This window comes from Propithecus coquereli, unplaced genomic scaffold, assembly GCF_000956105.1.
Source record: "Propithecus coquereli isolate 6110/MARCELLA unplaced genomic scaffold, Pcoq_1.0 Scaffold224, whole genome shotgun sequence".
NCBI lineage: Eukaryota > Metazoa > Chordata > Mammalia > Primates > Indriidae > Propithecus > Propithecus coquereli.
The window spans coordinates 4,703,669-4,728,748 of record NW_012147634.1 but is presented as its reverse complement, the minus strand read 5'-3'; the positions used below and the strand labels follow the sequence as shown (position 1 = coordinate 4,728,748).

The window sequence follows — 25,080 nt, the reverse complement described above, 5'->3', positions numbered from 1 at the left end:
TTTCTACCTAACAAGGATTAGTAATTGTGATGGGAGTGGAACTGCGCAGCCACACCTGGCATCCTAACACATCTGCTGGGGTGTGGGGGCTCGAGGTCAGTTTGTGAACTGGCCATATCAGAAGCATCACTCGGAAGATCATTTCTTATTGAGCAATATTCTATCCTTTCATTCAAGTATTCATTTATCTCCTAGTCTGAGGGTAGCATTTTATGCCTGAAGCCTCACTGGGGATATAAAACAAATATGTAAAATATTTTAGAATCAAAAGATCATATGTTTGAGTGCCCATATGAGAGTTCAGACCATGAGTATTGTAGGATTTAAAGTTAAGGAGAGATTAGTGATTACCAACCATTGGTAGAGGCAGCTTCTTTAACAAATTGCTTCCTGAACTGGATTTTGAGGGATGAGTACAATTTAGGTTCTGTGGAGTGGAGGTGCAAGGGAGAGTGGCAGGATAAGTATAGCCCTGGTGGAAGATACAACAAAGTGGGAATGAAAATATAGTACTTTGGGAAGAGAAAAAAAAATTAGAGTGATAGATCTCATAGGATATCAAATTAAATGTTTACTGAGCTCACAAAGTACTCAGAAGTATCGCTTTTTTTCTCGTTAAACTCAATTCATGATGGCTTGTTTACTTATATTTTTCTTTTTTCTTTTATGTGGAAGTCAGGTAAAAGACAAAAGTTAATTGGAAATTTTGGTTGATGTTAGTTCATTAAAAATTTGCTGGGTTTTGCTCAAATGAATTCTAAATTTATAGTAGAATATAACCTGATCCAAAGCCTCAAGTCTCTGGATTTGAAGTATCTTGTGTACTTTCCTCATATACTGCTGTTCTTTTCTTTTTTTAATTTTTGTGTGTTCTTATTTTAGAAAAGCCAGTGAGGGTTTGAAGAGTGTAAACCCAGGTGAGACAGCACCCTCTATGCAATTACTGGCCTATGGTAAGTTAGAATTGTGTGGTGTCATAAAAAAAAAATCAGATTTGGCATTAAAGTCATTTTTATCTTTTTTATCTTTTTAAATTTCAAATAGTATTTTATTAGTGCTTTGGCTTATTGGTATACATTATTTATTTTTCCAGTTTTCTATGTTCCTTATGTAAAGGAAAGTGATTGTAGGTGACCCTTATCTGTATGTTCATTAAATATTAACCAGGTTTGAAAGTTAGGTTTTTAACATGTATGTACTCTAGTTAACTGAGATTTTCTAAGTGATGTAACTGTTACTTTGTCTGGATGTTTAGCATGACTCTGGCTATTTGAGAAGGATTCTTCATATTAATGCAGTTAATACCTCTGCATATTATTCTTTCAGAATTATGTTTATAGATTGGATCCAGGTCCTCCAGTTTGGCCCAGGAATACATAGTCCCCCTTAAGCTCAATTCCAGTTTTAAGCCAAACAACTCTGTAGACTCTGTTATAAACTAAAGCCAGAACTTCAGCATCGTGTCCTCCTCTGTTGCACCTGTTTCTTCTGTGCCTTGCCTGATCTTTTTCTCTCCTTTTTTTATTTCTCTGCTGCATTCTGCCGTTCATTGCCTTTGCTCTTCCCCCTTCACTCATCATGCAGCCAAGCACGTGCCTTTCCAGAGTCAGCTGCTCTTCAACAACAACATATGTACCCTTTCCCTGCCAACAACATGGTCTTATTAATACCTAGTCCTTGGAAATTTGATTTGCAGAGAAATCATAGCAGGAAAAGAGTTTAACGGTGTTTTTCTTCCTCTTTAGTTTCTGGCTTGGGCTTTGGAATCATGAGTGGAGTATTTTCCTTTGTGAATACCCTGTCTGACTCCCTGGGGCCAGGTACAGTGGGCATTCATGGAGATTCTCCTCAGTTCTTCCTTAATTCAGGTATGTGTCTCATAGCTGTGACTGTTCAGGCTTCTGGTCTAAGTGATCATTCTTGCTGAAATTTACTGGCTTAGAAATTCCAGTGAATAGAAGTTTATGTTATGCCTTTTAAAGGCATAATATTCTTAGGCACTACAAAGCAAAAATAGGAAAATAAAAATTTTGGCTAGAGTGTTTTAGAATTTTAGAGTAGAATTTAGCTTACATTAAATTTTATTTTGCATTACTAACAATGTTGCTGTATAGTTGAAATATTAGAAGTAAATTTTTAAAGGCTGTATATGTGCTCTTTTTGGTTTTTATGATTTCATATTTATCTTTAGTATAAGCCATAATCTGTAATTTGTTGTTGTGGTGCCTTTTGGGGATAGGCAGTATAATTTAATCTTGAAATTGAGAGGAAAAACGGGATAATAGATGAGTTAATCTTTTTATCCAAAGATTCAGTTAAAAGGACCAACTCATTTCAAATTGCCTTTTCATCCACCAGCAAAAAATTATGATGCAATGATCACAAATTTGAGAGTTTGTAATGTACATAATTAACACAAAACTTCTAAATTCCACAAGAAGATTCTTTAAATAATAGGGAGAGAAAACCCACTATTTTTAGTCATTTCCACAACAGTTATGCCATTGAAATAAGTGATCCCACAAGCACATTGTTTTAATTACATCATTATTTGTTTAACATCCATGCTAAGGGTCTTCGAGGAGCTTACCCTTTAGCAGGAGGAATACGATTTAAAAAGTATGAGTTCCAATAACAGTTTAAGGTAATAAGGAAAAGATATAAAGAAGTATGACCAGTTTTTAAAAAATTACTGCAGTAGTTTAGAGACATCCTGCGTGTTGTAGTGATCCCAAATGGATCCCGCAGTGGACACTCATTCACCCTTCTCAGTACACCCTTTGTTTGTATTTCAGTTCAGGCCTTGACATCTCCAGTTTAGATTACCACCATCAGTCCCCAACCAGTTCATCTTTCTTTGACACGCTTTCTGTGCGAATCCATCCTGTATGCGGCCACCAAACTAATCTTCCCTATTTCAAAAATGTTTTGACTTCCCAAGGTCTGCAAGATAAAGTCAAGGCCCTTTAAATGTGACTACAAGTTAGAGGACAGGAAAGTGTGTTAATGGATCATACTTATTTAATGGTGCCTCCAACAAATTATCCATGCAAATTATCTTCCTTTTAAACATTTAATAATTAGAATATTCCTGGCAAATTGTTAATGATTGATTATACTGAGTATTAGGTTTTAAAAACAAATGTAATATTCATAGTTAAAGTGTCAGAGTTCAATATAAATTAATAAAATGTAGTCATAATAGTCATAATGGGGTGTTAGTGCTACAGTTTTCTGTATTTTCTTATATAGTCTCTTATGCAGCTCTCTTATACTGCCACAGAAGCAATTTTCCGTGATCCTCAAGTTTTGCCAGATTCTTTCACTAGATGGTGCTAATTCCCTTCAGTGACCTAGTCTGTTTTCATAAGATGCTTAAAATGATTCTTTTGGAAGAAAGTAAGAGATTTGCGGATTACATTTGTAATTTCTATGAATTCAAAGAAAAATTCAGTATTCAATAAGATAGCTTAGTGTCTTTGGCCAGGCTAGGATGGCAGACTGGCCATGCTGTGAATGTGTACCTAAAGAATGAACAAACAGTTATTATTTTATCATGTGCAAGTTTCTTAATTGTCATAACATCATTCTTTGAAGCATAACTTTGAGTTATAAATTTAAGAAATTAATTTTTATTACATTAAAAATAATGCCCCCAAATTTATATGTGTTGTGTTTATGTTGTATGTTGTTTATAACTGCTGTTATTACCATTCATTTAGACATGAGCTCATTTTTTTCAGTTAAATCTATAACTTTTAATATGTTTAACATATTCCATTACAAATGCCTAAATAATAATCAGGATAAATAAGGAATGTAGAGTCACTAATTACAGGTTGAGCATTCCTAATCCAAAAATTCCAAATCCTCTAAAATCCAAAACTTAGCACCAGCGTGATGATGGATCACAGTCAAAATGCAGTCAAAACTTTGTTTCATGAACAAAACTATTAAAAGTATTGTATAAAATTTACCTTCAGGCTATTTGTACCAGGTGTATATGAAACATAAATTAATTTCATGTTTTGGCATGGGTCCCATCCCCAAAATAGTTCATCATATATATGCAAATATTCCAAAATTCTAAGAAGTCAAAATTTCAAAACACTTCTGGTTCCAAGCATTTCAGATAAGGGATACTCAACCTGTAGTGTATCTATCGTAGTTGTGTTAGTAAGATAAATATTATATAATGCCTGTATGTACATAAGTTTCTATGTTATAGACAAGAATAATCTATAAGTAATGTGTATGAATAAGTTAATTCTTTTTTTCCCTGCAGGCCTGGAGGTAAGAGAGACATTGTTCACTGGACAAAGGAAGTATTCTACTTCCATCTAACCCTCAATTTCCTGATCTTTCAGGCAGGGAAAAAAATAATTCCTAGCTCAGAGTTGTTAAGAATTAAATGAAATTAATTTAGAGAATATATATTTAAGTGCTTTATAAACTCTAAAATGGCCTAAGAATATTATTGAGGTAGAGAATTTGGTTCTTGAGATGAGAAAACAGAATTTAGAGAGAGAGTAACTTCTCTAATATTATGTGGAACCTGGGTTTATTACTCTGAATGACCTCCCTTATGCTTTAGAAGAAAAAATGTCTTGAACTAGTACTCAAGTAAAAAAAGGGACAGCAGATATTTTATTTTTAAAATTTCCCCCAAACCATTTCATTTCTATTATATTTTCTAGGCAGTGCACTTATCTAGATAAGGTTTTGAACTTTTTAGCCACCAAACATTTCACTAAGCGAAATCAGTACAGGTCAGACCACATGTGGAGTGCTGTGTTCAGTTCTGAGCATTGTGATTTAATAGGAATGCTGAAGAACTAAAATTCATATAGAAAAAAACATTGTCAGTATGGTAAAAGATCTAGAAGCCATGTCCTATGGGACATGATTAAAGAAAGAGAAGTATTGAGCTTGAAGAAAAATAAGAGAAATGTGGGAGATTCCATTTTTGTCCTAATTTGTCATTTCCTATAATAGAATTATATATCCCCACACTTGCATGGCCTCATGGTGGCCAGAATGTACTTTCCTGCCCCTTGACTTTGAGCTTGGTCATGTGACTTGAATTGGCCAATTAGTGGATCTGATCTAAGTCAAAGACTTAAAAAGCACTTGTATGGTTAGACCTGCCTTCTTGGACTCTGGTCATGTGCCAGGGAGAGAATGTGTCCTGGATATTTAATGCTCACTTTAGCCTGGGCCCCTGAATGAACACTCACAGAGCAGACCAGAGCCCAAGCCAAAAGCCTGAAGCAGAGCCCCCCCCGGCTGAGCCCAGCCCTGATCAGCCAACACACAGTCAGCCTTTAGACCTGTAAGCCTGAGAATAAATCCTTGTTATTGTAACCCAGTGAGGTTTTTTGTCATTAATTCACTTTTTTATTCACAATATTTCAAGAATAATCTCTACAATGTGGCAGTTTGTTAAAGATTTAGACTTTTAAATGAAAGCTCTTTGTAAGCAAGACTGTCTCAATACCTACATTATTACCAGATTCCAAAGCAGTAGAGAAAATATGTCTTAATGATACAGAAAAAACGATTGACAATAGAGCATAATCTGTAATTCTTATCCTTTTCTGGATTCATTAGAATCTTAATTTCTCATAATAAATGATCACAACTAACTGCCTATTTATGACACAGTGACATTCCATGTGCTGTGTATGTCGTCAATTTTGTCGTATATATTTTCTTCATTGTTTTCTTTATATCAATAGTGTAATAGTCTTTCCTTCAAGCTACTCAAGTAACAGAGAATAGAAAATTGTAGTTTTTGGAATGTCCTTTCATTAAACCTTGGCTCTGGTGGCCTGTGACACATTATAAAGTATGCATATCCCAGGCTTTGCACTGTGTAAACAGGAAGCTCAATGTATTGCCTCACAGTCTCTGGCTGAAAGAATGATACAGACTGCGGTTCTAAGACGTGATGGCTCTTCTAGATGTGTTCCAGGCCACCCTGAGTCACTGATGTCTTTTTCCTCACATGGATGTGCGGCTAACCTCTGCTGACTACCTTTTGGCTGAGGCAGTTGACTCAATGCCGTCTATTTCTCCATTCTCTGTAGGCCTTGTTTCTTCATGGGTAAAATGATCCTTATTTTCTTCATCCACTGCTGCCTTTAAGTTTTGGTGTTTTTTTTTAGTGGGGGAGGAGCATTGTTTGTTTTTCTTCAATGAATTTCAGAGATTTTTTTTCTCATGGCCATAATGAATAGGATACTACCTTGTAAAGATGATTTGCATTGGACAAAAAGTACATTTTTTGAACATCATCTAGTATGGTATCACTCTTCATTCCACTCCATAGGAATATGTTTTTTATCTGTTACATCCAATATTTACATTTGAAAGGGAAGAAAGACCACCCTGTTTTCAGCTTTATTGTTCAGTGTAGCCTTCCTCAGCAAGCTCCACATGATCCCATGCAGCTCCATGGCTGTGTTGGGAAGATGCGCTGGGAATCCCAGCATTTACCCACTTTCTGCATGCCCACTTCTCACCGAGAATGCTCTTCGTCACTGGGACCACCTGTACCAGTTCACTCTTCTACCTCACCACAACTTAGCTAGAGAATCAGAATGTTCGCGTCAGGGACCGTGCCTTGCACAACTTCTAGGGGGATCATTCACACTGTAGCATGTTTTGTTGGTGTACTATGCAGTTTTCTAGCACTATTCCTGGAACAGATTTTAATCAGACTTCCCAGAACCAGGATTATATGCATAAATGTTTGGAAATCTTGGGTCTGTTGAGGAATTAATCAACCCTGTGGTTTACTTTAATGGCTAGATCTGTTGGATTTTATCACCTTTTTTATTATTCTGAAGTCCTCACCAAAGACTTTTACTTGAATATTTTTCTTGAGATCAGAGTCCTTTGTTTCAGGTGGTAAGCTGCTTTTTCATCTTTGGTGGGACTTTCTACTTACGTTCAGTGGAACAACAATTTGAAATAGTGCTGACTTCTTATCAGAAATTCTGAAAGATAGAAGACGGTGGAATGAGACCTTTAAATTAGTACACCCGTGCAGTCTTCCTCATCTTAGTTGATGCAATTCCATCCTTCCAGTTGCTGTGGCTAATGATTTCATTGAATAATTCTTGATTCTTCCCTTTTTCTGATAGCATCTAATCCAACTGCAAATCTTGTCTCCAATTTCCATTTAAATCTTCATCCAAGGTCTTATGGGCTTGGTTTTGCTTTATAATGGCATCAGGAATAGATGGTTTGAGAGCTCATTTGAAGAAAACATTTTTTAAAAAGGTAAATCTGATGGTGCTAAAACTATTCTAGGCCACAGCAAACATAGAAATTAATTTCATGAAGTCACAGAAGCATTAATAGAAAGAAATAGAATTCTGGAGAGCCCACATCCACTGCCTGCTGCCTCAAGGTGGGTCCCCAGTAGGGAGTTGGACCCCAGGCTCCTGTGAGCACTGCCTTGGACCCCACTATCCCAGTTCCAGCCAATGAGTTTTGACGGGGTTTGTCATGCAGCGTTTTTGTGACAATAGCTGACTAATACAGGGAGTTTGAGATATTTTTTAATGTGCCACATGTTGAAAAAAAGAGTTGCGTTTCTTCAGAGAGCCTTCCTAGGATCAACAAGCAGGAGTTAGAGCAGGCTTTCTCAGCTTCAGCACTATTGACATTTGAGGCCAGATCATTCTTTGTTGGGGAGCTGTCTTTTGTATTGTAGGGTGTTTAACAGCATCCCTGGCTTCTATCCATTAGATTTTGGAAGCATATCCCCCCTCCAGTTGTGGTAACCAAAAATGTCTACAGGCATTGACACATACCTCCTGCAGGCAAAATCACCCCAGTTGAGGAACACTGAGTTAAAGGAAGGCAGATCTGGGCTCCATTTGAGAAGGGACTCTTTCACAGTGGCAGTTTAATACAAAGTAAACTCCTAAACTGAAAGTATTTGAAGTGGACCCTGTGGGACTGATTTTTTTTGTAGGGAACTGGCTCAGACAACCGCTAACAGGCCTCCCAAGGCTGACTCTCCAAGGTGATGAGCTAATGTGAGGACAGTGTTTCATCATTCTTCAGCATATGCTGGGAAGACTTTAAATATAAAATCGTATCCTTGGGAGTCCATTGAGCTCATAAACATGCTTCAGGAACATTCTTATAAATATGAAATTATAAGTACTATTTAAACAGTTGCAGTCATTCGAGTTGCTTTTGGGACATCTCCTTTTTGATCTTGTTAGTATTAATAGTAAGGAACAATACTATACCTTTCTTACCACCATGTAATATGAAATGGTTTCAAAATATATTTTTTTAATCTTGGAGAATGTTATTTGATTAGTAAGAGAGGGGTGTGTGTGTGTGTGTGTGTATGTAAATAAAACCAATACACCAGGCCACAAAATTATATTTTTTAAAGCAAAAATTTTAAGTTAAATCCCCATTAGGGAAAGACATTTTAAAGCTTTAATTTAGTTCTGGGGCCTCACTCCTACTTGTGCTACGTGGTTGGGGATCCTCAAGAATCCAAAGTTTCTGCAGCCGGGTGGGGGCGGAGGAGAGTCCCCTACTTCATGGAATCCTGAAACCTTAGACCTTTCTATTACATCCTGCCAATGGGCTGAGCCTCGGCTTTGGGGAGTCTTCTGTCTGTGGCTGCCACCACCTAGCAGTAGCACTAGATTCTTTCTGACCTAGTTAGAGATACATTGACCTTGGCAAGGGAAGCCAGATGACAGCAATTTCCCTGCTGGTAGGAATGCAGTATTAGAATCAATTGCTATCTTAGGCCATTGTCTTTGCAAGGACAGAAAAGTAGTTATCAGGAATGAGAGAGAGGAACAAGTGTGAAAATGAGGGTACTTACGAATCTATGTGCTAGAGAATTTGAGATATATTCAGAAGGGGTGAAAGAGCCAAATAGTATATGTTGCCTCCTAAAGATAACACTAAAACATTTTGCTTAGAAATAGGTTACGTTGTCTGCGGCCACCCCGCCCTGACCGCGCCGGATCCCGTCTGCCCTCCCAAATAGGTTACGTTGAAATGTTCTCTACCAAGAGAATTTGACTTAGAAAATTGTTAGAAGAGGAAGTACAAACTACATAGCTACATTTGGCACAAACAGATATATAGTACTTGTCAGAATTGTTCAGCTTTCTGATATTCCAAAACACTAGAAATTATGGAAGCTCCTTTTATTAATCTGGGTTATAAACTAATATTCTTTTTTAAATTTTTGAGATAGAGTCTTGCTCTGTTGCCCATGCTGGAGTGCAGCCCAATCATAGCTCACAGCAACCTTGAACTCCAGGGCTCAAGTGATCCTCCTGCCTCAGCCTCTCGAGTAGCTGGGACTACAGGCATGGGCCACCACACCTGGATAATGTTTTTACTTTTTGTAGAGACAAAGGTCTCACTGTGTTGCCTAGCTAGTCTTGAACTCCTGGCTTCAAGCAATATTCCGGCCTTGGCCTCCTGAAGTGCTGGGATTACAGGCGTGAGCCACCGCACCCAGCCTAATTTTGATATTCTTATGGTTAATTTAAAGAAGTTGAATATTAGAACAAAGAAAATTTTAGGGTTAGATTCATTGAAGGACTTTTAGGATTTTATATTTAGGAACATAAACTGAGTAATGTTTAGTAATTAAAAGGTACTCTAGAGATACTATTAGCAAATCTTCAATTCTAGTTGGAATTAATTCCATTTATTAATGAAAAGTATCAAAATAATATGTATATAGCTGTAGCTACATGTATGTGACAGAATAATGTAGATATCCAGGTCTCAGTTTCTGTTGGCTCTGTTACCAATTGCAGAGGGAATAAAGAATAAATCTTAGTATTCTAACATAGCACATTGTGATGGTAAAGGCCTGTGATGACCATCAAAGCCATCCAGAAACTAGTGTGGCTGTATAAACAGCAGTCAGGTAGGAATGTAGTATAGTATTTTTATAAATGTCCAAGAGATCCTTTTAGATATTATGATAATGGTAAACTGAGAGGATGGGGTAAGGTTCCATGAGACTATGCTATGAATTGTGATAGCCACAGTGCCTAGGGCAGCACCTGGCCCATAGTGGACACTGAATAAATACTTGTTATGTGGACTGATGAAAGATGAGGAAGAAAATAAATGTAAGGGCAATACAAAGTCAAAGGAAGAAATAATCTGTAAAAATGAAGAAGAATGCATTTTAAACATAGCCAAGTACCCAGGAAACTTAAATAAATGTAGGAGTTGCTAGCTGCTTTGTCTCACTTTCCCTCCTGATAGTCCAACTAACTAAGGACCCTGGCTTATTCATCTATGAATCTGTAGACCATGGAACATAGTAGCTACCATGTATTAAAAAGCTGTAGTTTGCTAAGCGCAGTTTTTCCTGCAACAACTCTATGAGGTATTAGCCTCATTTTAGAAATAAAGGAAATGGAAGCTTAGAGAGATTAAATAACTTGTCCAAAGCCACGGAGTGGAGCTGGGATTCTAACTCAGAATTGTCTGACTCCAAAAACAATATACATAATCTTCAAGCCAGACTGTCTAGGTGCTCAGTAAATGTGTGTTGAGTGTTTAAAAAAAAAAAAAAAGTAGTCATCAGGAAAGAATTCACTGAGAAGGTGACATTTGAACTGGATCTTAAAGTAAGATTTGAATGTGGTAAAATAGGGAGGGGTCATGATGAGGAGTATTCAGGCAAAAGGGATAATCCGTTTAAAAAAAAACCACAGAAATATAGACAGAGTAAAGAAGAGTTCTGGTTTTCTGCCACAAGGATGCATTTGAAGATTAGTAGAGGATATGATACCAAGGTAATTTGGGTCTTGACTGTAGAGGTCCTGGAATGCTGGTCTGAGATGTATGGACCTGACTCTGGAGGCAAAGTCAATCCATCAAAGACTTAGCAGGAAGGACCTAGAAATACAGACCTAAAAGAAAGGTCAGGACTAATGATATCTTGAGGATGCTTACCTGGAGCTCACAGAATAATGCTCTTGAACAAGAATAGACTGAAAATTCCATTAGTGAGAGCTGAACTCTAGGACTTGACCATAGGAGCATAATTGGCTTATCTCAATATTCATGGTAATGCAGAGAGAAGGACAAACATAAGCTGCCAAACAGATGGCACATTAATGGTGTCATTGCTTTCTCTTGACATCTAGGTTATAGAAAACCTTTACAGTATGGACTTTGGACTTTTTTTTTTTTTTTTTGGAGACAGAGTCTCTTTCACTCTGGGTAGAGTGCAGTGGCATCATCATAGCTCACTGCAACCTTGAATGCCTGGGCTTAAGGGATTCTCCTGCCTTAATCTCCTGAGTAGCTGAGACTACAGGGCATGCCACCATACCCGGCTAGTTTTTCATTAGGGACAAGGTTTCACTACGTTGCTCAGGCTGGTCTCAAGCTCATGAGCTATAGCCATCCTTCCATTTCAGCCTCCCAAAGTGCTGGGATTACAGGTATAAGCCACTGTGCCCAGCCCATTTTTTTAATAAAAAAAAAAAAATTGTTTCTAGCTACTCCGGAGGCTGAGGCAGGAGGATTGCTTGAGCCTACGAGTTTGAGGTTATAGTGAGCTGTGATTATACCAATGCACTCCAGCCTGAGCAACAGTGAGACTGTCTCAAAAAAAAAAGAAAAAAAATGCATTTGTGCCTGTTTCTGTCTCGATCTTTTCTGACATAGAGAAACTTTAAAACTTAACTGGGTACAGTAGCTCATGCCTGTGATCCTAGTACTTTGGGAGGCCAAGGTGGGAGGATCACTTGAGGCCAGGAGTTCAAGACCAGCCTGGGCAACAGCAAGACCCTCTCTTTACAAAAAATTAAAAAATCAGCCAGACGTAGTGGCATGCACCTGTAGACTCAACCACATGGGAGGATCGCTTAAGCCCAGAAGTTGAAGGCTGCAGTGAGCTTATAAGATCACATCACTACACTTCAGCCTGGTCAACAGAGTGAGACCCTGCCTCAAAAAAAAAAAAAAAAGAAAGAAAGAAAAACTTGGGGCATCTTCAGTGGTCTCAACTCCCCACTGTCACCAGGCGTCTATCTACAGGAGAGCTTCCCTCTTCAGAATCATCACTGGGTTTAAAATATGTCAGTTTAGTCTGCCATAGGCTTAAAGTTTTAAAAACTATTCCTCTTCTACTTTAGTAATACTTACCATCATTGACTGAAATGATGACTCTGTTATACCAGCTTTCTTTCCTCTAACTACAACAGTTATGTCTTTTTTGCTATTAAAAAGTGCTTCATATAAGTGAAAATAGTATGTATTTTTCACAATGTAAAGAGTTTTTTTTCCACTTAATGTTATATTCTTGAGATTATTTGTAATATATTGTAGATCATATAGTATTCCTTCGTGTGAATACGCCATGATATATTTATCCATTCTGGTACATTATTACAGACAATGCCAATATAAATATTCTTGTATACACCTTCTTGTGCAGACGTGTAAGATTATCTCTGGAGTAGTGGTTCTGACACTTGACCATGCATCTGAAGCACCTGGAGGGCTGTTTAAACATGGACTGCTGGGCGTCCCACCACGTTGTTCCTGATTCAGGCGGTGTGGGGTCCCAGTAATTTACAGTTCTAACAAGTTGCCAGGTGCTGCTGATCTAGTAATTGGAGAACTAATTGCTTCAGAGTATAGACCTAGCTGTGGAATTGCTAGAGTGAAATAGAGAATGCAGATTTTCTACTTTAGTTATTAATGCTGGATTGTCTTCCTATGAGCAGTATGAAAGAGTGTTGTCAGGCTTGAATTTTTGCCAGTCTGGTGGGTGTTAATGGTATCTTATTATGTGGCTGAAAAGGGGAAATCTACATGCTTTTTTTTTTTCCATTTTAAAACTTGCAGAATATATGGGGCTTGCCCACTTTAAATAAAGAATGTTATCCAGCACACAGAATACACACACAGCACACAGTTTGTTGGTGCTGATCAAATTCTGTGCCAGTTACTTAGGAAGAATCTTAGGTAATTATTGTCATTTTTAATATTTTATTTTTCCCTTGGCCTTTTTAAAAAAAAGATCCGAGGAGAAATTGCACTTTAGTGAGGAGGCTTGCTTAAACAGAAGACACTCCTTTATTAATAATTGAAGTCTCTCTCAATTACTGTGGAAAGCTGATTGGGAAAAAGCTGGTTAGACGTTGCAATAATTTTATTGCATTCCTCAGGGAAACTACTTGAAAGCCAGATCCAAGCTGACTTTTTGTTGAACAGGTTCACATTCTAGATGAGAAGCTGCTGCAGAGCAGATCCTCTGCTCAGAAATGTTGCTTTCTGAGTTACCATTAGAGCAAGCGTGTCCAGGTCCTGTTTCTGTCAGGCAGTGGTTAAGCTCTCGCTGTGGCACAGTGGACCTTAGAGTCCGGGGGCAGTGGCAGGGTGCTCAGTGGGCTTTGGTGTCTGTTGTCTGAGTGAATGAGCACAATGTTTGGCTGCCTTTCAGCTTTCATGACGCTGGTTATCATATTGCTGCACATCTTCTGGGGCATTGTATTTTTCGATGGCTGTGAGAAGAAAAACTGGTACATCCTTCTTATCGTTCTCCTGACCCATCTGCTTGTGTCAGCCCAGGTGAGTGTTGCCACCATGCTAAGACTGTTTTTTGGAACTCAAGTATGTATATCTAAATGGTAGATTCTACTGTAGATCAGCGGTCCCCAACCTTTTTGGCACCAGGGGCCAGTTTCATGGAAGACAATTTTTCCATGGATGGGATGGAGGAGGAAGGGCTCAGGCAGTGATGCCAGTGATGGGCAGCGGCTGTAAATACAGATGAAGCGGCCGGGCACGGTGGCTCACTCCTGTAATCCTAACACTCTGGGAGGCCGAGGCGGGCGGATTGTTTGAGCTCAGGAGTTCGAAACCAGCCTGAGCAAGAGCGAGACCCCGTCTCTACTAAAAATACAAAGAAATTAATTGGACAACTAAAAATATATAGAAAAAATTAGCCAGGCACGGTGGCGCATGCCTGTAGTCCCAGCTACTCGGGAGGCTGAGGCAATAGGATCGCTTGAGCCCAGGAATTTGAGGTTGCTGTGAGCTAGGCTGACGCCACGGCACTCACTCTAGCCCGGGCAAAAGAGTGAGACTCTGTCTCAAAAAAAAAAACATAATACAGATGAAGCTTTGCTCTTGCCTGCCGCTCACCTCCTGCTGTGCTGTGGGTTCCTCCATGGCCTGAGGGTTGGGGACTGCAGCTCTAAATGAAATACATGCTCATGAGAAAATTAGGAAATTCAGAAAAGTTTAAGTGAGTGAATGAATGATCTAAGTCTTACAGCAGAAAGACAACCACTATTAATTTTTTGGTGGGTCTCATTAAAGATTTTTTTTTTCATGTGTCTTTCTTTTAATGGGTGTAGTCAAACCTGAAATTGTCCTGCATTATGTTTATGTTACGGAGCACATCTAAAGCAATATCCAAGCTATTGCAAATCCTTTAAGATATACATATAATAGCTTTATATCATTACATAAAAATTATTATAACTTGTTGGATCACTTCCATTTCTTTGGTTATTGTAATGCCATCTCAAACATCTTTGTATGTGAAATGTTTTCCATACACTGTTTAGGTTCCAAGGCATGGAATTATGAAGTCAAATGATGTGAATATTTTTTTAAGCACTTGATGCAAATTGCTAAAATTCTCTCCATAACAGAAGTGCCCATTTGACCCCCTCCTTACTGACACCATGATGATGCCAGTTTTCAAAATAAAGTTAAAAAACTTGATATATTTTTAAAATGCTGTTTAATGCTTTGGTCCTGCTTTTATTGTAATTTGTCATATATTTATATGAGAATTACTCCTCCACTGCCTTGTCCAGACCCTTGTCATCTCTCAACTGATGCTGAAAAGGTTCCTTCTGACGGTGTGCTGCCTCATGCTTCTCGCTGGCCATTTAGAGTTTATATCAGATTTTCTTACACTGGGCTCCCTGCCCTCGGATCCATCTAAAATGCAACCTTACTGCCCTCCCCGCCGAAACCTTTCAGTGGTGCAGGGTGCCAAATTTAATACAGGATGGCAGCTATGTAAAGCCAAATCTTTGTGGAAAAAAGACTAGAAAAGGGATGGATTAAAATATTAACAGCATTTATCTCTGAATGTCGGAATTTGTGGATTCTTTTATTCTTTATATTTTTTGTCATTTCCAAATATTCTATGACATAGTGCTTTTATAATCAGAAATCAAACATCCTTCTGTGGATTTAATTGGCCGCTCATTCATTCAATAAATATTATATCAAGTGCCTTCTGTGATTATCCTGCCTTCATAATCTAGTGGGTAGAGGCAGGCAATAAACAATAGACATAATAAATAAATTATGTGGTATCTTAGGAAGTGATTGGTGCTGTGGAAAAAAGGAAAAACAGAGCAGGGGACTGGGGCCCAGCGTGTGTGTGGGGGTCAGGGTGACACAATTACGTGGTCAGGGTACGTGTCACTGTGAAGGTGCTGTCTGAGCAAAGAAGTGAAGCGTGGGGGTGAGGGAGTTGGCCACATGGCTGTCTGGAGAAGGAGCATCTGGACTGAACAGCCAGCGCCAAGGACCTGGGAGTAAAGGCTGTGCTTGGCATATGCGTGGAGACCGGTGGCCAGAGTGGCATGAGCAAGGGGGAGCTGAGTAGGAGATACTGACAGAGGGTTGATGGGGGGAGGGAAGTAGCTAGAAGTAAGGGCCAAATCTAGGTAATACGGGACTTTGGCTTTTACTCTCAGTGAAATGAGTCATAGGAGGGCGTTGAGCAGAGGGGTGTGATCTGACTCATGTTTAGGAGGATCTCTGCTGCGTTGAGATGAGACGGTGGCGGGGAAGAGATTACAGTCCTCAAGGAAGGATGATGATGACTTGCGTGAAATAGCAGTGGAGATAATGAGGAATGGTCAGATTCAGGACATATTTTTGAAAGTAGAGCCAGCAATATTTCTTGACAGACTGGATGAGGCATCTGAGAGAAAGAAGCAAGACCAAAGATGTCTCCAAGGTTTTTGGCACGGACCATTTAAAGGACAGAGTTGCCATCAGCTGAGATGGGGAAGCTTGTGAGGGAAGGTCTGGAGTTCCCTTCTGAGCACATTGCTGTGGAGGTACCTGTTGGGCATCCATGCAGAGATGTCAGGTAAGCAGTTGGATGAAAATGTCTGGAGTCTGGGACGGACATCCAGGCTAGAAGAGATGACCACAAAGAGTGGGTATACACAGACGAGAGGCCCGAGGACTGGGCCCCGGGATACTCAAACATTGAGGCTGGGGAAAAGAGAAGGGGCAGCCAGTGAGGCAGGAAGAAATCCAGGAAATCACAGAGAGCCAGGTGTCCTGGAGGCCAGGTGTGTTAAGGAGGAGAGCAGTCGGCTGTAGAGATGCTTGTAAAATTCAGGCTTTGTTTGACGTAAGCTTCTTACTGATCTTACTGCTGCAAAACTTACCTCCTGCCACTCTCCACGATTCACAGCACCATAATCCCATCTAAGCTGACCCAGTGTCCCCAGCAGGCATGCCTTTGTCCCTGCTGTCTATGTGCAGCGATTTGTCTCCCCTACGCATTCCATGGGACACCTGCCTGGGAAGGTGGCACAATCCAGACACAGCACCATCCCTGGACCTTACTCGTAGTTCTAACACTTATCCTTGGCTAGCGTATTTTATTTAATATGGTTTTTACATCTCTCTAACTAGGGATGGGGCCTTATCTTGTCAATCTTTGTATCCTCAGTCCTTGGCACATAGTCAACTATATTGAATAGTTGATGTTATTCTCTTTAATGACTAAAAAAAAAAAGAAAACTCGGAAGATTATATACCAAAATGTTAACAGTAGTTGTTGCTCAATGACAGATTTCAGAGAATGATTAAGTAATTATTTTATTAAACTAATATACATACAGAAAAGTATACATGAGTATGCATCTTGGTGAATTTTCACTGTGAACACACCTGTGTAACTGGCACCCAGATGAAAATAAACATGTCGTCAGCCCCCAGGAGCCTCAGTCACTGCCACACTATGGGTGACCATAATTCTGACTCATAACACAACAGCTTGGTTTTGCCTTTTGGTATTTTATGTAAATGGAAATGTACATTTGCTCCTTCGTCTGGCTCCTTTGCTCAACCTGTTTGTGGGATTCACCTATCTGTCACTCTAACGCACTCATTCACTGCTGTGTAGTAGCCTACCGTGTGACTGTACCGCTATTTATTCATCCTACAGCAGAGAGGCATTTATGGTGTTTCTAGTTGTAACTATTTAACTACTGCTGTGAACATTCTAGTCTGTAGCTCTTGGTGAACATGTGTACACACTTCTTTCGGATGTACGCCTAGGAGTAGAATTGCTGGGTCATGGGGTACTTGTGTCATCTGTTCTTACCACTCAATTTTTCGGAGTGGTCGTATCAGCTTACACTCCTGTGATTCATTTAGGAGTTGCAGTTCCTCCACCTCCTCGCCAGCACTTGGTGTGGCATTCTCTACTGTTAGCTATCCTGCTGGGTGTGTACGTAGTGGTACCATAAATACATAAACCAATAAATTATAATGTCATTAAAATTTTAATTTGCCCTTCCCTTATTAATGACATTGAGCATATCTTCATGTGTTTATTGGCCATTTGGATAATTCTTTTGTGAAGTGACTGTTCAAATCTTGTGACTATTTATTGGGTTTAAGTGTCTTTTTTTTTTGATTTCTTTATATTTTTTATAGGAGAAAAATTTGTCAGCATATACATTGCAGATAACTTCTATGATGTGGTCTGTCTTTATATTCTCTTAATGCATTTGATGAACAAAAGTTCTTCATTTTAATATAGTCTAATCAGTTTCTCTTCATGGTTTCACTTTTTGTGTTCTGTTTAATGAATATTAACCTAGCTAAATCTCAAGTTTTAAATTTTGTTTTATTTCTCTCATTCGTATATTCTAATTTCTACAACAATCATGTATTGCTTTTGTAATTGTTTAAAAGGGAAAAAATGTTTTTTAAAGACATAAGCTACCAAAAAATGCAAAAGAGCTTAGCACTCTGTAAAATAAATTAAAATTCAGTGGATTTAAGGTATAGAAAAATCCATAAAATGCTCAGTGCCCGCTGTGCCCACAGAGGCCTCTTGAGAAAAGCACACTTTCTGCATAAGGTGCTACTACAAAATCCACCCACTCCTCCTCCTGTATGTTTCAGTTTAAATGCCACTTTCTTGAGGACTTCCTCGACTACCCTAAGGAGATCACCTTGTTTTTACCTGTCTAGCATCATCACAATTATAATTATGTTGTCTTAGCATTCATCACAATTTGTAATTAACTGATTTCTTCATTACCTGCTTCTCTTACAAGTACATAAGCTCCACAGAGGTAGGGACTTTGGTCTTCACTACTGGATAACATAGTACCTCTTGGCATTCTATCAGTGTTTTTTCTTTTTTCTTTTCTTTTTTTTTTTTTTTTGAGACAGAGTCTCACTGTGTTGCCCTGGCTAGAGTGCCGTGGTGTCATCCTAGCTCACAGCAACCTCAAACTCCTGGGCTCAAGCGATCCTCCTGCCTCAGCCTCCTGAGTAGCTGGGACTACAGGCATGCGCCACCATGCCCGGCTAATTTTTTCTATATATTTTTAGTTGTCTGATTAATTTCTTTCTATTTTTAGTAGAGACGGGGTCTCGCTCTTGCTCAGGCTGGTTTCGAACTCCTGAGCTCAAACAATCCGCCCGCCTCGGCCTCCCAGAGAGCTAGGATTACAGGCGTGAGCCACCGCGCCCGGCCAGTGTTTTTTCTTTTAGAGTAGTATTTAGATATATAGAAAAGTTGTGAAGATAGTAAGAAATACCCACACACCCTACACCCAGTTTCCTCTATCACCAACGTCAGATCTTAGTATGGTACATTTGTCACAGTTAATGAAACGATACCAATATGTTATTCACAAAAGCCATCAGTGTTTTTTTAAATGAATAAACTTTTGGAACCCGTAGCGATTGGGCAGCTGAAAAAGAGATGCTATTCCCTCATGTTCCCTTGAATACTAAGGACTCATACTAACGTAATTTTGGACTTGTCTTACTCTCTTGCAAATTCTAAGAGCCAGTTAACACAGAAATGAATATAAACTCAGCCCAGATTATACAACTTGTATCTCCTATGGGGTATTCCATTAGGTTCTGCCTAATGACTACCTTCTAGGGTTGCCATTTGAATACAGCAAAGCACAGGACCTACAGCCCAGTGTCCGTCATCTAGGTTAGTTCTACGTGCCTTTGTGGATCCCTAACACGTGGGATACATGACACGCTTGGTGAAACACACCCCAGCTGTTGAAATTATTCCATATTTTCCTGTACCTTTTATTATTCCACATGTTTAATAAACTTGCTGTTATTACCCAAGCTAATTTCTTTGTCCTTCGCAGACCTTCGTAAGTCCTCACTATGGAATCAATCTGGTGTCAGCATATCTAATCATGGTGCTCATGGGCATCTGGGCATTCTTTGTTGCTGGAGGCAGCTGCCGAACCCTGAAACTCTGCCTGCTCTGCCAAGACAAGAACTTTCTTCTTTACAGCCAGCGCTCCAGATAACCTCTGGGAACCAGCACCTCCCAAGCTGCAGACTGTGTCTTTAGAGGAAGCACAATTGTGCCTTTTTCTAAAAATCTCTCTTTCCAGTGGAATTGAGAAAACACAAAACTCTCTAGATGCGAGTCTCCTTCATGTGGCTTTCACGCAGCAGCCCTCGAAAGGGATGCATCAGTGCTGTGCATCCTGGCTGCACGTTAGACTCGCCTGGGGAATGCTGATTCCGGGCTTCCCCCTCCAGGTCTAATTGGCCCGGGCATTTGGTAAGTTCTGCAAGCTGCTCGGGTGATTCTGGTGTGCATCCAGGCTGAGGACCACTGTCCAAACGGGAACTTCCCGAGAACACCGTAAGTGAATGAGAATCTGGTGTTTAACTGTCTCCTAACTCAGCTTGTGCTGAGCAAGTCAGTACCTGAATGTAGGATCCTGGTTAGCCTTTGCCTTTTACGTTCTGAGGTCACAAGAGGCTAAAGGGCTATCACCTCTGTAAACTGTTTCATGTACTTCACTAGTACTGTCTTAGAACATGGTAGGCTCTGCTTCCAAATGCAATAACAAATGACACTGGCTTACTCTGATAATTTAGCCAAAGTAAGATATTGATTAATGAAGTTTTTCCATTCTAGGTTTTGGTTTTTTAGTGCAGATTACATTTCTTTAACTAAAAACAATGATTCTCTGACTTCCTTGGGGAAGTATTCTAAAATGCAGAATTTTTGTGCAACATCTGTATTTCCCCTGTTTAAAGCTTTTCATGGGCTCTACCACAGGGCCCTTGGCCACAGTGCTCGGCATGTGAGTGCTAGCTGCTGGGCTCATTTTATCTCCGAGCAGCTGTGAGGGAGCTGAGCCATGTGCCCTGGGACGGGCTTCACTGCAGCTGGTGGAAGTGTAACCAAAAGCACAAGGAAAGCAAACCAAAAGGGTATTGTTGACACTTTTCATTTGCTCCTGTGATACTAAACAGCACTTTTACCCAAATGGTATAGTGTAAAATTGAAACTATATCTTAAACTGCCAAATCTCATGCTATTACATAATCCATATAATCTTTAAGTCTCATAAATGTCCCTGGGCTTTGGTAGCAGATCTAGCATTCCCTTTGTAAGAATACCCAAGATATTCATTCAGCTTCTAAACAACACTTTTGATTTCCATTATAAAGAGGAAATGCCATTGAATTGTGCCTTTACTAACTAGAAATTGTTCCCAGTTGATGTCTTTGGGTAGCCGGTAGTGTGAAATAGAAATTACCTATGCATTAAAGTGATACTTCAGTGAATCCCACATGTGCAGTGGGACATTCAAAAGAGATAGCAGCAGTGGGGGCCCCACAGTGGCAGGACAGGTGGTTTTGACAGTGCTGTGGAGGGGAAGAATAGTGGACATGCTTAGAACAGAAATGTGGCCAGTGTATACGGCTAGACGCACATCATTCCAGAGACCAAAGCCTTACATATGAACTAGTCTTTTATCAATATCAATGCACCCCACCCCCATGTTTAAAATATTAGAATATCTCAATCTAGAGATTCAAGAGGATTAGGGCTCCTAGCCAGGCTATAAACAGTCTGATAAGCAACTGTAGTTATTCCCCTAAAGGTTATGTCAGCACTATTACCAGTGCTTCCGCTGGCGTCTGCAACTTCCCAGCTTTTTCCCTTTACCTGGAAGAGTCAAGGACATAGAAACTGAACAGTGAAATTTACTGTGCAGAGTCGAAGGGAATAAGATACTCATCGAACTGGGATTTACTGTTATTGAAACGTTATGTTCTTTGATGAATAGAATAAGAAAAATAGATAGTTGCTTATTGACTTACAAGTCTCTTAAATGGGTATTCTGATCAAATACTGATCTATAGAGTGTGAAAAACCTGAGATTATTATATTAATAGTACTCATACTTGAGCTTTGTGGGTATTTTCTGCACGCTACTAGATTCAAATTAGGTTAAGAAGCTGGTTATTATAAAATCTCATTTATAGGAACTTAGATGAGAAGAAAATTTTCTTTGATGGTGAGACTGTTGTCTTAGTTGAGGAAATTGTCTAATGTTCCTTCACTACCTGTGATCGAAGGAACTTTGTAACCCTGATTTCTCTTAGAATGTGAGCCTTGCCAAAGTCGGCTTCAGCAAGGAAGCCCAGGGGGAGGGTGTAGTCTTCCTCTGTTGCTGTGTATAGATTGCAAAAAAAAAAAAAAAAAGTATTTCATTTGTTATCTATAACGAGCTTTCTGAGCGCTGACGACATTGGAGAAGACGAGGCGGTGTTGCTGTTGTATGCTGTCCTCCACGCAGGACTTCCTGTTTGGTAGATAGAGTTAAAGTGGACCTTGGGATTGTGAATATTGTTGCAGTGCTTGAATATGTTGCCATGTGAATGATATTGATTTTGTTCTCTAATACAAACTGTATTTATTTTTAGCTCATGTGAATCAGTAGTTGTAACTGGAGAAATTTTGTTACCTCTATCCTGGCCTGCCTGCGTGGCAGTATAGTAGCAGCAGCCTGTTTTAGAGCATCTTAACGAAAACATGCCTGAAAGGAATTAATGATGGTATCTGCAGACCACATAGAAAATGGCTTTTGTTCCCGGTGTTAATATTTTTACTCTCAAGCACATTTCAGTGTTTGCTGAGAGTGACAGATCACCCCAGAATGCTAATTGCCATATCCATAGAGAGGATGCAATATAAGCAGTTGTGACAGCAGTGTCCTCCTACCTGGTATTCTTCCCGATCACCTCAGCCCAGCCCCCAAACAGGCATTCGCGGTCAGTGTGGGCCCGGGTGCCTGGCTGGCCCACCAGCCGGGGTGGCAGCCTGTCGCGGGCATCAGTGGCCTGCTTCCTGGAAAGAGCTCCTTGAGGGTGTTGGCTTTTTGTTAAGTTTTTTCTGGGCCCCACCATTCCTAACTCCAGATAGGCAAGGTAGATGTCACACAAAACAATTTTGAAGTGCTTTGCTTAGAGCATTTTGTTTATGATTGCAATGTTTACATTTCTTGTTTAATAAAGAGACTTTATTTCATTCTATTAAATGTTAGTATTTAAAAGAGGTGGATACTGTCTCTAAAATATGTAACATTTTATATAAGTTATACTGTTACATATACTTGCAATATCAGACCTTGCGTTCAATACACAATGCAATAGAGTCTTTCCAGACCTGTATTTTTCCGTGAACAATAAAAAGATTGTTTGGCTTACTACTCATTTCCCATGTTTCCTCTTCTTTGGAAAAGTGTATCCTTCAGTATCTGTTACTGCAGTTTTCGTCTCTTATAAAACATTCTCTTATTTATGACTGATCTGTTCTTTGACTTTTTTCAAAGAGAAATTCTTTATCTGATTTTAAATTCATAAGGCCTATTTCATATCTGTGTATTCAGAAACAGTTTGGTGCAGAGAAGTACCTTGAGGTGTCTGAACCAAGCAGAGGTCTGGGCTTGGTAGCCCACACCTGTAATCCTAGCATTTTGGGAGGCCAAGGTGGGAGGATCGCTTGAGCCCAAGAGTTCAAGACCAGCTTGGGCAACATAGCAAGACCCCATCTCTACAAAAAATAAAAATTAGCTGGGCATGGTGGCTCATGGCTATAGTCCCAGCTAATCTGGAGGCTAAGGCAGGAGGATTGCTTGAGCCCAGGAGCTTGAGGCTGCAGTGAGCTGCGATGATGCCACTGCACTGCAGCCTGGGCAACAGAGCAAGACCCCTGTCTCGAAAAAAAAAAAACCATACAGAGGAGAATCCTCAAAGATCCTGGAACCTCACTTTGAACATCTGCTAAATAATTGTCAAACAGTGAATTTATAAAACAGCACATGATGGTAGCTGAGGATTGGAGTCAGGTGAAGAGGAGAGTACAATTTAGTTTCTACTTGGTGACTCCGAGAAGCCTAAAGAGTCCTTGTGGTTTTCTTCCCCGAGCTTGGCCTTCACCATCAGGCAGGATATGCAGGGACTCATTATGAAGTGAAACTCAAAACCATCTGATGCTGTTCACTCTGGTTTGAAATGAGGCTGTTCCAGGTTTACGTAGATTGCATTATTGGATAAAGTATTCTCAGGGACTAAGGGCTCTCTGCTCCTAACTTGTAAGCCAATGGGAGAGCTGCACATTCCTCAGCTATCAGCCCAGATTCCTACACAACTTCATTGGCCCTTCCACATTAAATTGTGGCTCTAATTTAATTATTTATTTGGCATTTAGTTGGAACAGAGATTTCCCTGTGACCAGCCTCAAAACTGAGAAACCTCTAGTGGAAAGAAGTACATATTTTACTTTCACCTCATTGAAAATGCCGAATAGAAGGAACCACTTGACTGGTTTATGGTCCCAGGCTCAATAGAAGAATTGGGGGATTAGACCCATTCTAGAAGGTGACCATAATAGATTATGAGCCCTAAGCAGGTCCTGACTTTAAGGCCCAATAATTTGTAGGTCGTACTTGCTGCTTAAGTATGGATGACTGTAAATTCTGCTTCCACCTAGTAGTAAAACTACACATTTTTAGTGCCAATGCAAAATCAGAGATGGAGTTTACAGTGCTCACTTGGGGCTTACCATGCACAGAATGCTGCTTAGACACTTCAAAAGGATGGGAAAGACAAGACGATGAGGATCTTTGTTCTTGGGGAACATATAATCTAACTGTACAGATTAAAACGTAAGTATTATTTTAAGGCAACTGCGAAATGTACTACAAATTATGAAATAATAAAGAGCTTGGATATATAAGATGCTTAAAATTTAGGGATGGCTGAAGGGCATCTGGGTGGTAGGTACAGATCAAAAAGAAAAGGTGATGGCTGAGGACTGAACCCTGGGACATTCCAACTGAGAAGTTGGGAAGGGAAGGAGGAGGAGTCAGTGAGAAAGGAAGGAAAACCAGGGAGTGTGGCGGCCTGAGAGCCAGGGAAAGAATGTCAAATGCTGGGAGAGAGAGCTGTTCATTGCATATGGAGAGAAAGAACTTGCTGGTGATTTTCGTAAAAGCAATGTCAGTGTAGAGGTAAGGGCGAACACCTGAGTGGCCCATAGAGGATGGGAGATTAGGAAGTAGGGGTAGCATACAGAGCTTGGATGACTGTAGAGGAATGGGATGATGGTCTGAGCAGGATGTGGGGGCAAGAGAGGGTATTCTTCCTTTTTCTTTTCCTTATGATGAAGACTATAAGCACATGTTTGTATGAAAATGGGAATGACTCTGTAGAAAGGGAAAAATTGATGATGCAGGAGAGAGGGGGATAGTTGTCAAAGCAAAGTCCTGAGGAAGGACTAGAGAGGGAAATTGTTGGCATTAAATGCTTGTATTAGACTAATAAAAATGTATAAAATCAATGACCTATTCTTCCACTTAAGAAACTAAAAAAAGCAAACTAAAGCTAAAGTAAGGAGAAAAAAATAATAAAAGAGGAGAAATCAAAGACATAGCAATGGAGAAACAATGGAGAAAATGA

The 25,080-nt window shown here is 39.7% G+C and overlaps 1 protein-coding gene across 2 annotated transcripts in view; it reads left to right on the top strand.

Annotated features, from left to right (window-relative positions):
• Positions 1–19,751, top strand: part of APH1B (APH1B gamma secretase subunit) — a 25,647-nt gene extending 5,896 nt beyond the window's left edge. The window contains exons 3-6 of one of the 2 annotated variants that reach the window (XM_012645069.1): positions 883–953; positions 1,746–1,868; positions 13,484–13,611; positions 19,452–19,751. In XM_012645069.1, the coding sequence (XP_012500523.1) occupies positions 883–953; positions 1,746–1,868; positions 13,484–13,611; positions 19,452–19,619 (490 nt within the window). In that variant the 3' untranslated portion in view covers positions 19,620–19,751. The remainder of the gene's footprint in view (positions 1–882; positions 954–1,745; positions 1,869–13,483; positions 13,612–19,451) is intronic. The other variant, XM_012645070.1, reaches the window with a different exon arrangement.
• The last annotated feature ends 5,329 nt before the right edge of the window (positions 19,752–25,080 follow it).